Below are 15,616 nucleotides of genomic sequence, written 5' to 3' on the forward strand. Positions count from 1 at the left end.
ACAGTTGGTAGGTGGTGATGCCAGGAGGCAAACAAAGAGTCCCTGTCTGACTCTCCTGCTCATATTCTCATTAGATCATGCTGCCCTTTCTAAAGAAAACCTTACTGAGTGATAATTCAGCAAGCAACAGAAACTTTCTGTCCAAGTCAATAAAAGAGACAGAGGGAGCAGGACAATCAGGAGAAGGAAAGAGAGGAGGTAGGGAGTGGGAAGAAGGAACGGCATCCCGAACTAAGGAAAGGATCTGGAAGGAGAGGGTGGCTGCAGCCAGCAGTAGTGAGCCACAACACAGGAGGCTGACGTCAGTATCCATGGTCTTGTTACCAAGCAAGGGCTCGCTGCCCAAAGCCCATAAAAGCCAATACAATGGCAGCAGCTTTTGAGAAAAGAAAGAGCTTCACTGTGAGGTTGACCAGCAAGAAGACAGGAAGCAAGGCTCTCAAATCTGTCTCCCAGATCCAGGGATCAAGGTGAAATTTAAAGGGTTAAAGGAATTTCAAACTTGGAAACTGACTGACGAGTCTCGAATCAGTCCATATAAACTACTGGTGCTGCTGGAAGATGGATTTTTCTTATTGAAGGACTTCTCGCTTCATAAAGGTCTCTGGTGGCAAATGTCTATTCTTTGAGTTCCACAGACTGAAGATTCTTGGTCCAGGGTCATCCTGGAGACATGAGTTCCTGTCTTGCACACGCAGTGCTGTCTCTGTAAAATAACTCCAGGTCTAATTAATCAACAACATGTTTTAGGGAAACAAAACCAGTTTAAGCTGGTCAATGTTTTATGTATGCACTGTTTCAGTCATGCTTTCCAATAATAGACATATGGTCAAGGCAGGCAGCAAACACAACCAGTGTGTCACTGTGTATCCTGCATTGCGCTAAAAGATGCATAAGACACAGCCCTGCCCTGGAATGCATTGCTCTAACAGAGGTAAGTACCAAGAATTGGAAGCAGAGCTGAGGAAGCTGTTTGTGCGGGTCAGAAAAGACTTCACAGAAGAGATGACATCTGAGATGGCCTTGGAAACAGAGGTACGCACTCACCTGGCAGGAAAGGCAGGCAGAGAGGAAGTGTGAACTGAGTCAGGGGGGTAGAAGCCCACCGAAGTGTGTGCCTGAGAAATGGAAAGGGGCCCTTTATAAACTCCTGAGGCAAAGAAATTGTTACATTCTCCCTGACTCGTGCTTTCACTCAAGGCCAAGATTATGTCTTCTAGGACATCTAGTTTTCAAACTATACTCATCTGCAATCATATAGTCATGGCTCAGCCAGGTTCACCCCAGTTCCTAGGTCATTTAATGATGGAATTAGGTCCAGGTCTCCTCCCCTTGCCCTCAGGCCTGTGCATCCACTAACACGGATCTCTTTTTCATGCTAAGATTCCAAATTACAAAATTTTATAAAGTGCTTTCTTTGTCTCTATATCACTTATCTAACCACAATTCAAATGAGATGCTCCTTGTCTTATAAAGTGAGCAGAGTTGAGGTGATTACTTGAGGAGCTCAGGAGGGCTGCATTTGAGCTGAGGGAACCACCAAACCAGCTCCTGTTAACATATCCTTGGTGTTTCTCTGAAGCCTGGAACTTTTTTCAACCTCTACAGAACCTTTATTGTGTTATCCTTAAAGCAGCTACTCCCTTCAATTTTAATTAACAACAGGCTTAGCAGGTTTTAAATAATGGTTTGTCTTTGTGAAAGAAAACTGGGGTGGAAAAACGCCAAATCCACTTCTTAGGATAAGCTGAGGAGTCATTAAGTCCTGTCCAACAAATTTGAGACAGTTAATTAGAATAAGTATACCCTTCATATCTTCCTTTCTGTATCATCTTCAAACAACAGAGCAAGGGTGCAATGCTGAAATAATGACACACAGTCTGAAGAGTATCCTAAGTATATTAAAATCACTGCAACCCCTTTCACTTTGAATGATTTCAAAGCATTTATAATATGGACTGTGTGTCTATTAAATTCTGGCTAATAACCAGTAACAGGATGGGAGCTCAGTAATTTATTGCTTTCCCTGAACTGAACGTGTGACACTTTTCTTTGTCTGCTCCAACCCAATCCTTGAGGAGTGACTAAAGTGATCAGAAGATGCCACCAGAGTCAATGTTGAAATAGCTTCCTGAAAGTTTAAGCCAATCCTCATCCTTATGAAGTAGTTCGTTCAGCTTACATTAAAATCATTCTTATTTCCTGAAAACTGGCTAGTTTTAGTAACAAATTTAATTCCTATTCTATGTGTTTTAAAGATATTCAAAAGGAAACCTAAATAATTTTAAATATCCCACATCCAAGTCATTTAAAGAGCTAGCAGATTCAACTTCTAAATCTTTCTGAAAATGTCTAGGGCATCCATTCAGGTGTATCTTTTCATTCTGGTCGTTCATCCTGGGAGACCAAGGTGGAAATATGACTTCTTACATCTACACTGGTTGTCAAACCCCAGCCATCTCCCATGGTCTCTGTTCCTTCTATTTCTGATGCTGACCCAAGGGTTACAGAAGGAGATCTATTTCCAGAAAGTCAGTAGACAATGATTTAAAATACGCTTCCATTGATTTTTCAATTTACTGAGTCACAAAATTTTGGAGCTGAGAGGGATTTCAGATGTTATCAATTTCAAACTTTCCATGTTACAGATTAAAAATAACTAAGTCCTAGAAAAGATAAGTGACTTTCTCAAGGCCACACAGCTAGTTAGTTTAAAAAACAAAAAATGGGGCCAATAACCAATTACTGACTCTGAGTACATGCTCTGAGCCTTAGCTGCTTAGTGTTTCCTGCAGACCAGCAACATCAGCATCACTGAGAGCTTGTTAGAAATAAAGAATCTTGGGTCCCCTTCCCGGACTCACTGAATCAGAATCTGCATGATCACAAGATCCCCAGGTAATTTGTATGCACATTGAAAATCACTGGGCTAGACAGTAACGTGTCTTTCCCCAGAAAGCGTGAGTATTGGAGACAAGTAGACATGGGTCCACCTTTTCTAAATCTCCTAGAAGCATCATTTTTAATCTAAAAATAATAGCATTATCTACCTTGCAGGGTTTTCATGATATGAGCATAACATAGATATAGGCATATACATTTCATGATATATACATAGACAATATATGCAAACTGTCTGGCATGTAGTATCTAATACAGTATATAGTAGTTAATATTATTTCCAATCTCATGCTTACCATTAATACTGTGCTCAACCAAAAGGAAAGCCACGAGTGACTATGCATCCATGAAGGAATCACCTTTCTTTCTTCCTTTGTTCTATTTGTTAAATATCATTTTAACTTTTATATGTGATTAAGATTTCTATGATATTTCATATTTATAACTTCAAGATGACAGAACTAATCCCCAAGCCAAGTCATGACCAAAAGAATACAACGGTCCTCTAGTATCTCGACTCTGGATCCTATAAACCTGGCTGTTAGGAGCCAGAGAATATCTGCTGTCTCTGCTGCCATGATTTTCTCCAAGACTCAACTGCCAAGGGATGAACCCACAGATTTGGCAACAGTTGAACACATTTAAAAGATGATCTCTTGTCAGTAAGATGTCACATCTGTCAGCAGCAGGGAAACAGTTTGAAGAGAAACAGAGAAATAGAAAAAAAATAGAACCAAACCTGAACCAAAATTTTGGAAAAATATAGAATAATAAACTGTACCAAATTATATTTTTGGAGGAGACATCTTAGAGTGAATATGGTAATAACATCAATTAGAAAACTGTGTTTCCCTAACGCAGTGGCTCTTAATCCTAGCAGTGCGTTAGAAACAACTAGGAGGCTTTAAAAAAAATTGAATGCACATTTCTGAGGGAGGCACCCAGGCTTCAGTGCTTTTTAAAAGATTCCCAGTTGATTTTAATGTGCAGCCAGGGTTGAGAACAACTGCCCTACAGCAACAGAAACCTGGTCTTATTTAACATGGTCAATCCACTGAGAGTTACCGGTTGCTATTTGATACACAGTTCCCCAAACTTTAAGTACTGGATTTAACTTCAGTGTGTACCTCTTCTAGGTCTTTTCACCATTCTTCCAGGACTTCCACCATAAGGAAAGGAGCCCCTGGACCAACATCCTCTAAGATGTTTATATGGACCAGTGGCCGGACCTCTTCATCTTACAGACACGATGAGAAAAGGTAAATCACTGGGACTCTGGAGGCTTTTCAGAATCATTTAACCTGAATACCCAGAGAGTATGCCAAAGAGAAAGCGTTAGGCAACTGAGCTTTATATTTTGAAAGTGTTAATGTGGGATGGGCTCTACATTGAGGGAATGGGGTTTTAGACACTTTGGCCGTCCTCCTCCTTGCACTCTCCATGCTCACTCCTACCACGTAGCTTTACAAAGGCTGTTCCCTGTCAGAAATGCCCTTTACACATGCACATATACACACACTGATCACTTAGCTAACTCTACCTCTGCCCTCAGATATCCATCCAATCAGAACCTCCCACTATCCTATTGATCAGCACAGAATTTGTGTTTTACTCTCCCCTGAATTTTCACCTCCTGGCACATAGTAAGTGCTCAATAAATACTGAACTGAAATAATGAAAATTGCATTTCAAGGCAGTGGACATATGGCAGGGAAGGAAAGCAAAAACTAAGAGAGAATGAAAAAAGGATAGACAAGTCCATGGAGCTCTCAAACTCCTTGGAAGAATAGCCTGGGGTCGGGGAGGAATGGGGGAAGAAGAAAAAAAATTAAAGGGCAAAAGCAGTGATAATGAAAGACGAAATGACAATTATGCAGCTCAACCCAGCCCTCCAACTTGGGAGTAAATACATTCATAAAATTTTCTGGCCATTTTTAATATTTGGTTTCTCTTTCTTTTTTTCTTCTGCATCTCTCTCTTTCTTATTGACCTGGTACTATTATTTGGTTTTGATGAAGCTACATTTTAAACACAACTGCCTATACCAACATATTGCAGCTTAGGCAAGGCTCACCTGCCTGCAGAATCTGACAGAAATCAGGATTGATAAATGCAGGCACAAGAAGAAGGATCTGAGGGAGGTTTACCTGAGTGTAAATTTTATAGCTGGTACTTCTATTTTTCCTTTTAAAAATCTGTATTTCCCTACAGATAAAATCCTTTAGAAATTCTGAAGGCAAAATTGTTCTTCACAATAATTACATGTTACAGCAAAAATTTGGAAGCAACTTATTCACAATAGAAAATCTGTTAAATCATGGAATGTAATGTATCACTTAGCAGTTAAAAATGTTTTGGCATAATATTAACTGACAAATCAAGTTGGAAAAGTGCATACATACTATAATTGCAGCCACAAAAAAATATATACATAGGAAAAGGAGTGGAAGGAAAAGTATGCTTCTTACTCCTCCATTTTCCAAATGCTTTGTAATATATTATCTTAACTATGGAAAAAATAATGATATGATGTTTAAGTAAAATAGGTTTTCACATGCTTTTTCTCAATGCTTAATCAAGTTATTTTTCATTTGCTTTCAAGCAACTAAGTTGAATCATCTTTCAGCAAGAGCTTTACTATAAGACTGAAATTTTGTGTCATTTTTAAATTCCATATTTTGTATGAAATTTCCTCATTTCTTTAAAAAAAAAAAAAGGTCACTACCATTGATGGTGCAGAAAGGCAGAGATTTTGTTGCCCTACAGGAATAGTGTGATTATCAATGGCCAGTCCTCCTTAGATTTTGAAGGTTTCATCAGAGCAGGTGAAGCATGATGTATTTGTTTCAACTTCTATTTATTCTCAATGAGTAATTTAATTAAATACATTTTTCTATATATATAAATTTTTTACAAACAAAAGGATTAACATTTAAGAAGCAGTTACTCTGCACTGCATGTTTTCATAAACCGTTCTCTTCTAACTTGTAAGATAAGGATTATCATGCCCATTTTACAGTTAGGAAAGCTGAAGCTTAGAGAGTTTAAGTAACTTCCAAGCGTGCAATAACTAGCCAGTGATTGAATCAAGATTTAAACCCAAGGTTGTACTCTCTCCCCCGCACCCCATGGCTTACATAGGCTCTTGTCAAACATGAGATATTCGGAGGAGCAGTGAACAACCAAGCCCACAGGGGGAAACTATGATAAAACAGAGTTGAAAATTGTATATCACAGGAGATAATAAATATGTGAATATGATATATTGGCAATATTTGTGGCATTAAAAGGAGCAAATAATTAGCTTCATATCCTATAACAGTAAGATTCTATAAAACTCTTAATTACTACTTTCATGTTTTCAGTAACTATGATTTCAGTAACTATGGGGTTTAAAATAATTAAAATATTGACTCTAAGTAAATCATTTTCAGCAAGTTTTATTTATGGGATGGGGATGCCAAGGCTTATGAAATCAATCTGCATGACTTTGGCCTACAAAGTCAAAGACAAATGGAAAAACAGGCAAAGAATACAGCAATAGAATCTGACACTAAGCCAGTATCCTTAGTTTGATGTTGGTTCATTTGCCTGTACCTCTTTCTTAACCACATCTCTGTCTTCACCGCCTAATTCACAGACTCTTGTGGAACAAGACTCAGATTTTAAAACTGACTTTAAACAGCAGCTATTGCTCTGCTTAATACTCTTGGTGGCAGTAATCATGGTGATAAGGAAAGTAATGGCGGTTGATAATAAATCTAGATAATTAAGGTCCTCAAGTTAATTATTTGCAAATAAATTAACTAGGTTGTCTGGAAGCACTGCCCAGAACTGCTGGTAACTGTTCCACGCTCAGTTTCTTATTCTGCAAACCTGGCCTCTGTGTGTTCAGCTTCTCCAACTGTGTTTCCCAGGCAATCCCAGAGGCCAGGCAGCCAAAAACCCTTGGCTCCACTCCACAATGCCTTATTCTGAGACCAGAGACAAACTTGTCAGGATATCGGCTTCCCTAGGATTCCTCAAGAGATGCAGCATCAAGAAATAAGCTTACAGACAGGCAGAGCGACCAAGTGGAAGTAAAAGTCCACTGAAAATTCTGAAACCTAATTTTTATGGTTCGAGGGAAGTTGAAGTCAACTTTACATTTTTTTCATTATTTTAATTCAAAGCCAGTCCTTTTTCTGATCATCTGCTATATGCAAAACACTGGTTTCTATCCTTATCCTCCATTCCACATGCCCAGCAATGTGAAGGAATATTTTTTCTTCCCTGAACAAATTTCTTTGTTAGGTGAGCCGACGTTAATCTCTAAATCGCAGGAGGCAAAATAAAACAAGAGCAGCAAAAACTAATTTAAAAATTAAAGAAGAGAGAGGTTATTAGCCAAGGACATTACCACTGACTGTTTATCAAATATTCTTTGGATTGTTTATATTAAATATTGAATTGGTATAAAGGAACATTTATCACATGTTACCATACAGAGAATGATGATATAATAAACATCTGAGTACCCCTCATTAAGCTTAAAAACTAACACAATCAGAATTTTTGAAGCCCTTGAGGGTGCTTCCCTAAGAGCGTCCCCCTCCTTATCCCTGCCCCCACCCAGAGATAACCACCCTCCTGTTTATCATTCCCTTGCTTTTCTTCATGAGTTTGTCACATCTGAATGCTTAAACAATACATTGTTCACTTCTAAATGTTTGGAGACTTTAAATAAATGGAATCATACCATATGAATTGTTCTGCAACTCGCTGTTTTCACCAAACGTGGTCCCATGATTTATCAGTGCTGATGTGACTAGCTGTAGCTTATTTCGTCTGCTGTGTAGTATGCCATTATATGAATATACCACCATTTATTCATCCAGTCTATTTCTCATAGAGATTGGCATTATTTCCAGTTCTTTTTGTACTGACAATGCTGCTATAAAACTTTTTGTTCATGTCTCCTGTACATATGTACAAATATTTCTTAGGTTTTACATCTAACTTGGGAATTGTTGATTCAAAAGTATGCACAGCTCCCACTTCACCAGGCAATGCCATTGCTTTCCAAAGCAGCTAAAGATATGATTCCATTGCCCTAGAGTTTTAGGGGTTTTAATTTTCATCAATCCAGAGGGTATTGTGCTTTCAATTCCCATTTTTCAGATTAGTAATAAGATTGAGTCTACATCCCTAGTCCTTTTCTGTAAAGTGCCTGTTCTAACATGTGGCCCATTTTTAATTGGATTTTCGTCTTTTTCTTATTGACTTGTAGGAATTCTTTATAAAAGTCTGTTTTCTTTCATTTAAAAAATTTAATAGACTATAGAAAGGTAACCATTGAGAATGGTTGAAAACAAAATGAGAGAACTGGAAGATAAAGTGAAAGAAATATCTCAAAATCCAGAGGAAAATTTCAAAGAGATGGAAATCTTAAGAGGAAGGATCAGAAAGTTACATGTGAATGATAAGAGTTCCAGGAGCGGGGAAAGAGATGGAGGAGAGAAATAACAATGAGACTTCCTTTTCTGACAGTATAGTAGACCAAATACACCAACCCTCCTGCAGCAACAATTTAAAATGCTATATAAACTATTAAAAACTTTTATAAAAGTCTCTATTAACCCTTTGTCTATTGTGTGCAAACAGCTTCTCCCAGTTTACTTGTATTTTCACTTTCTTTATGATGTCTTTTCATAAACATGGTCTTAATTTTAATGTGTTCTTAGCAATTTTTCAACATTTTGAAATCCTTTCCTATCCCAAGTTCAAAAGGGTATGCTCTGATACAGTTAATATTTTGTAGGTTTGCCTTTCACAATTAAGTCCTTAATCATCTGAAGTTTACTTTTGTGTGTGGTGTGAATTAGGCATCTATTTTTTTCTGTACAGATAACCAATTGTCCAGCACCTTTTGTTGGAGAGTTTGTCCTTTCCTCAATGATCTAAAAGTACACATGTATCATATATTAGGTTTCCACATACGCATGGATATGTTTCTGGATCTCTACTCTGTCCCACTGGTGAATTTTGTCTACCTCAGACAAACACCACCCCTGAGCTTACAAACATTAGCATTATAATGCATCGTGATATCTGGTATAAAAGTTGCCCACCTTGTTCTTTTGTAATCAGGATTGTATTTGCTATCCTTAGATGTTTGCATTCCCATACCTATTTTAGAATCAGTTTGTCCAGTCATGCCTACCCCACTTCCCAAAAAAGCTCTTGTGATTTTTATTGGAATTTTATGAAAGCTATTAATTAATTTGTGGTAAATTTGCATCTTTATGTCACCAAGTCTTTTTCTGAATATGATCCTCCGAATGATTTGTATAATCTAGGTAGAACTTACCTATAAATAATCAGAGCCTGGTATTTCCATTATGAGGATATTTTAAATTGATGATTCAATTTTTAATGATTTAGAACTATTTAGATTTTCTAGCTATTTCAAAGCAGTTTCAATAAGCCATACATTTGTAAGAATTTGCTATATATTTAAGTAAATCATATATCAAAGTTTTTAAATGTCTTGCTATAAAGTTATTTCTAATATCCTCTGTTATCTTTCTAATCTAACTGTATCTGTACTTACAGTTTTTAAATTCCTGATATTTATTTGAGTCTTCTCTAGTTTTCCTTATCAGTCTCATCAGAGGTTTGTCTATTTCATTAGTGTTTTCAAAAAACTAATCTTTGATTTCATTGATTCTTTAATACAGTGCATCTTTTATTCCATTTATTTCTATTCATGGATATTATTTCCTTCCTTACACTTTCTTTTAATATATTCTATTAATCTTTTCATAACTCCTTACGCTGGATGCCTAGCACATTAATTTTCAGGCTTTCTTCTTAACTAATATAAACATTTAAGATTATTTAGTTCTATCTAATAGAACTAATAGAAGGTGAGGATGTACATACATCTCAAAAACATAGAAGACTTTGGTGGGTGGAAGGCAGAACAGTGGCTGTTTTAATCCATGCCACTCTCAGCTCTGCCATATGAGATAATGAGTTGAGTGCTCCTGGGGCAAAGATACATAGCAACTCTGCCTGTTTCAACTCAGCTGGCATTCAGCAATCCATTGCCCCACAGATTCACTTTGTAGGATCTAAGAGAAGGCACTTTTCCTTGAAGTCTCGAAACTAGAGCTCTCAGTGCCAGAAAAGCTTGAAATTTTCCTAGAAGGAATACTAAATGTATTAGTGGTAGAGTACAATGGGCGCTGATAGGAAGAGAGAAGCCAGGAGTCTGTTCTAGCCATGGTTCTCTAATTTACTTGGTTTCACTTGGCCATTGAGCCTCCCTACACTGGCGGCCTCGGTGTAGGGAGGCTCAATATTGAAGGCTTTTCTAGCCCACATAAAGGAACATACTTTGTGAGCCTAATAAATGCAAGAGACTGAACATACAAAGATGAATGCAGTCTGGCTCTAACTCTTGAGCCACTCAATATTCACTGGGCCAGAGAGGCATAAATATAAATATTTAGTATGTTAAGTATTACGGTTACTATGGTTAGGTTTCTGAAGGGCCTCCCCAAGTTATGACAGATATACATAATTCTTTATTCACACCTTCCCTCCTCTTTCCTGCACCTGTCAGTGCCCCTCACCTCTCTGAATGCTTTGGGACCCTTTGTAGATCTGTCTTCTTGCCCTTTCCAAGTTCTAGTACCCTCGCTGAGTTTTGTTTCTCTGACTACCTAGGGAGTCTCATTAAAACCCACAGTGTTCTTAGTTACTTCTGGACGCAAATGATGCCCATATCTAAATTTTCATCTCCTCTACCACTGTTTTTTTTTCAACCCCTATTTAACACCTGAAATGCTGAGAGAGTTTCAGAATCAGTCTCTTAGCCTCCAGGAATAAACCATTCCAAACAGCCAACCACACTAACGTGAGTGATCTTTCTAAAGTACAAAGCTAATTATATCACTTTCTTGCTTAAATTCTTTTAGTGGCTCCTCTAACTTCAGAAGACCTACAACACCCTTTATCTCTGACCCCTGCCTATCTAACCAGCTCATTACCTGCCATCCCCCACTCACTGCATCCTGGAATCCAACCACTCTCAGCTACCCTATTCCCCTTATCAATTGTTTGCTCATTGGAGATTTAATTCAGTCTATTACTGAATCCTTTAACCATCACCACTTAAACTGTTATGGCCACCTTGGTTTAATTAAACATGAATTAAAACATTCATGTTTGGCTTCCCTGGTGGCGCAGTGGTTGAGAGTCCGCCTGCTGATGCAGGGGACACGGGTGCGTGCCCCAGTGTGGGAAGATCCCACATGCCGCGGAGCGGCTGGGCCCGTGAGCCATGGCCGCTGAGCCTGCACGTCGGAGCCTGTGCTCTGCAACGGGAGAGGCCACAGCAGTGAGAGGCCCACGTACCGCAAAAAAAACAAAACAAAACAAAAAAAAACATTCATGTTCATAAATCAAGTCCTAAGCCAAGTTATCCATCACCAATCTACTGAATGCCCAGTTCAAGGAATGTCCAATACAGTGATAGCCAATTTGCCTGAAGCCAAATTGCCAAATACTAATCCATTTGCCAGTTGATCTTTTTGGTGAATTTATCAAATTTAGTTACTTACCAAAAACTTTGTATAATCATTGTAACCCTCATAGTTCTGTGGGTTAGTAGGAACCAAAAAGAGTGCAGGGGACCCAGATTTGGGGCCTTGAGACTCTCCTCCTCTGTCTCTCAGTCTCTGCAGCCATTGTCCCTCTATCTCTCTGCCCCTCTGTCTTTTCCTCCCTGTGCTCCAGACACCCTCTCTCTTCAGGGTCCCCTGTTCTCAGGTCTTCCTCCCCTTCCCCCAACCCAGCCATGCCCTACTGCTCTCTCTATTCTTTGTTTCCTCTCCTCTCTGCCCTTGGGTTTCCCCCTCTCTAGGATCAGCAGGCCAGGCTGCATTATACTGATTCTGCTCTTCAACTTTCCCCCAGCAGAAGGTCCCACCAATCTTGTCCAGATCCCTCCTGTTCCAATAACAGGACAAGAGCAAAGACAAACTGAACATTTTGTTATAAGGACAAAATAAAACTGTTCAAATAAAACTTAGAAGAAACTTCAAAAAGCTGTTAAAAATTCCCACCCAAAATCAATTACCGTAATCTTACGAATAGTTAAAAGAAACAAATTTTGGTTAATTGATAAAGTTGCCAAAACTATCAAAGTCATGAAATTTGCACAAGAATCTCAGTGATGCTCAAATGTTAGCAAAACAGCAAATAACTCTAAAAAGGACTTGAATAAAATCATTATAGATGAAAGCCTCCCATATGAAATGCTAAATTTTTGCTATATCTATTAGAAGAATATATTCATATACATATTCAAAAAATATATATCTATGAATATAAGAATTATTTATAAAGAGACTAAACCTCCCTCAGAAACTTACTTAGCTTTAAAAAAAATATCTTAAAATACTGCTAAAAAGAACATATTCATAAGAAGAATATAATTCAATGTATTTTTAAAATATCATCTTAAAATATTCTTAAGAAAATACATTCATATTAATATACTATACTTAAAACAATGCTCCTTAAACTAAGTCTTTGTTAAATCTGTGATTAAGTGGGCAAATTATTCATCTGGCAAAGTGATCCTTCAATAAATTGGCAAATTGGCTAATCATGGTGCATTAGCCATTCAGTAACTGAACCATATTGACTTGCTTCCTTTCTGTACTCATTACAATAAGTCTCCTTACAATGCACTGTAATGATTGGTGTCTCACCCAGCTCCCTCAGGACATGTCTTATTCACTTTGTATTCCCCAGAACTTGGCATAGTATGTTTCATCTTATGAAGACTTTAAAATGTTGATAAATGAATAAACAAATGAATTAATAAATGACATTTACCCTGCCTTAACATGAATAGTTTTCTTCCTGCAGGCTAAATACCAAGGGAATCTGAATTTAAATGAGTGAAGCCCAAGGAAAAAATTTTTTCTTGCACATTTTACTCTTTATATCCATGTTTGTATATGTCCAGCCTCATAAATAATTTGCTTATGAACCATAGGACTACTATCAAACTTTAGGAAACTATCCAAATATGGAGTTTGAAATAAAATTGTATTGTGTTGACTATGGCTTGAGGTAAATATATAGCTTTATTGGACAATTAAAATTTTTTATACAAAATATTTTGTTATACTTGAATTTGCCTTGTAGGTTTATTAATAACTCATATTCTCCAAAAGGATTTGGGCACAATGCTCCCAGTCTTTATATGTAGAAAAGACTGCACATATGTACTATTTGTTATTGCCAACATGTATAAATGCTGATTTGTATCCACCACACTGATTCGTGGTTCACCATGAACCATGAAGCCACAGCTGCTCCAACAGAGCTTAAACATACTGCCTCGCCAGTATACACCAAGGCTAGATCTGCTTCAGACTTATAAATCCAAATTCCTGCTCTATACCTACAGTTGAATATCCCCCATATTTGAAACTTATTTTGTAGTCATGCCCGAGTCATTATTCCTCCTGAGAGCTCTACTTCAAAGAACTATTCTAGCCTTCATTCCCTTATTTCTCCCCCTACCCCTTTTAAGAAGATTCCACAGAGAATAGACACAAAGAGCCAAAGAGAGATAAACTGTCCATTCTGTTAGTAGTGGCAGAGTAACCCCCAAAGTACAAGGCTTCCTAGTATGACGGATGATGTTTAGGCCTGAGGCCCAAAATATAGTATCATGCTCATTCCCGCCCCACCCCCCCCACCCCCCCCACCCCCCCCACCCCCCTCCCCTGCCGGCTTTGAAGACAACTTGACATAGGAGGGGCACCTCACTAATCCACTTAGTCTCAGGCTATGGACACTCCCTTCCCCACCTGGGGCTTACTACCTAGAGATAGCAAGGCCAAGGCACACTAGGCCTGAGCAAAGGCAAGTCCAAAAGGATGAGAAAAAAATTGTGCCACTCATAAACAGTGATCTTCAGTCTCACCCAAAATGTAGACAGTGTCTCTGACTGTCAGGCTCTGGCCTATCTCACCAATCAGATTAGTCAATCCTCACCTGAGCTCAGGACACTATGTTTGTAGGGGAGAGAATCTATAAATGAACAATCAGCCTCTCCCTTCTTAGCCAGGGCAGCAAAAACACCCCCTTTGGAACCAGGAAGAATAGCAAAATAAGGACCCCTGCTTTAGCACCCTTTACTATTTCCCCAGTCGTCCAAGTTAAGTTCTTGGGCATAAATCTAAACTATATCCTTTTTCTCACTTCCTCATCATCCCCTATATTCTATGAGTCACCAAATCCTGAAGTTTTATCTCCTAGATATTTCTCCATACATCCTTTTCTCTCCATCTATCCTACCTCGATCCTAGATCCAGCCCTCATCATCCTTTGCCAACACTATAGTAACTATCCCCTAATTCTTCTTTCTGATTTAAGTCTGCCTCCATCGTTAATCTAATCTCCACCCTGAAGCCAGAGTGATCATTCTGAAACTCAGTTCTGATCATGTCACCCTCTGCCATCTTCCCATTAACTACAGGATAAAGGCCAAGTTCCTTAAATGACTTACAAAAACTCTTCATAACCTACTACCTCTCCAAACTCATCTGCCCCATTTCCCCTGTCCCACACTCATCCGAGTAATAATAAAATTTGTGTAGTTTCTGAAAGTCAGCATGTAGTTGCAAATCTCCATCCTTTGTTCATGTGATTCCTTCTGTCTGAAATGCCCTTGATTCCCTGTGTCATGTGGTTAACTTGGATTCAATCTTGAAGATTCTGTTTAAGGCATTTCTCCTCCAGGATGCCTTCCCTAACCTTAATCCTTGCTCCCTGCCCTGCTCCCTCAGGCTGGGAAAATTACTCCTCTTCTATACTCATGCTGTGAATGGCTCCCATCATTGAATTTACTACCCTACGTTGATATTTCTTTTTCATGTTGGTCTTCCTGTTGGGTAGGGGCCACATACAATAACTAGAGGTTACCAGCATTCAAAATAGGTTCGTAGACTTTAACTGAATCTTTAGTCCTCCAAATTATTCATTCATTCCTTAACTTATCCATTAATTCAATTAGCAATAAATTCATTATTGATGAATTTCATGAGTATGTCCCACCTCACTCATCCACTTTCATTTTGCTGAGTAATATCCTGATTTCCCAGATGTGTTTAGCCTGCGTGGAAACCAATCATTTTCCCTCTTCTCTACACATCCCAGAGCACGTGAATAACATTTGTTAACCATTTCCAAATTGTGATTTGTTTCTAAATTACCCATTTGAATCATTTTTGTATTCTTCTTGCTCTAGTAACACAACTGACTGATTACACTGCATCTCTTTTATGGGTATAGACTGATGTAAGTGATGCAGTGTGACAGCCTACTACTCTGGAGCTGAAACTATTGCTCCCTCCTTGCTGGCCTCCACCTGCAGGAAATCCAAATCTCAATGCAGCCATTAGAATTAAATACATTTTGATAAATAACAACAGGAAAGTAACAAAAGATTATTATTTTACAGCAGGCCTTTGAAGCCACTCAGACTCAGCCTGTCTCTTCTTGCTTCCGAAGTCTGGCTTTAACTGAATGGGCATTAATTTTTTTTTTTTTTTCATTCAGGTTTATAGAGAATCAAGTTTAAGAGCTTTGATATAAATCCTACATTTTCCAAAGAAAATCTCACAAAAGAATGGGGAAACTTAGA

General features: G+C 38.3%; 1 protein-coding gene across 1 annotated transcript in view; it reads left to right on the forward strand.

Annotated features, from left to right (window-relative positions):
- The first annotated feature begins 4,038 nt into the window (after window positions 1-4,038).
- KCNMB2 (potassium calcium-activated channel subfamily M regulatory beta subunit 2) overlaps window positions 4,039-15,616 on the forward strand; it is a 30,899-nt gene continuing 19,321 nt past the window's right edge. Inside the window, exon 1 of the mRNA XM_065876503.1 lies at window positions 4,039-4,160. Within this exon, the coding sequence (XP_065732575.1) occupies window positions 4,105-4,160 (56 nt within the window). The 5' untranslated portion in view covers window positions 4,039-4,104. The remainder of the gene's footprint in view (window positions 4,161-15,616) is intronic.

This window comes from Phocoena phocoena, chromosome 4 (genome assembly GCF_963924675.1).
Source record: "Phocoena phocoena chromosome 4, mPhoPho1.1, whole genome shotgun sequence".
NCBI lineage: Eukaryota > Metazoa > Chordata > Mammalia > Artiodactyla > Phocoenidae > Phocoena > Phocoena phocoena.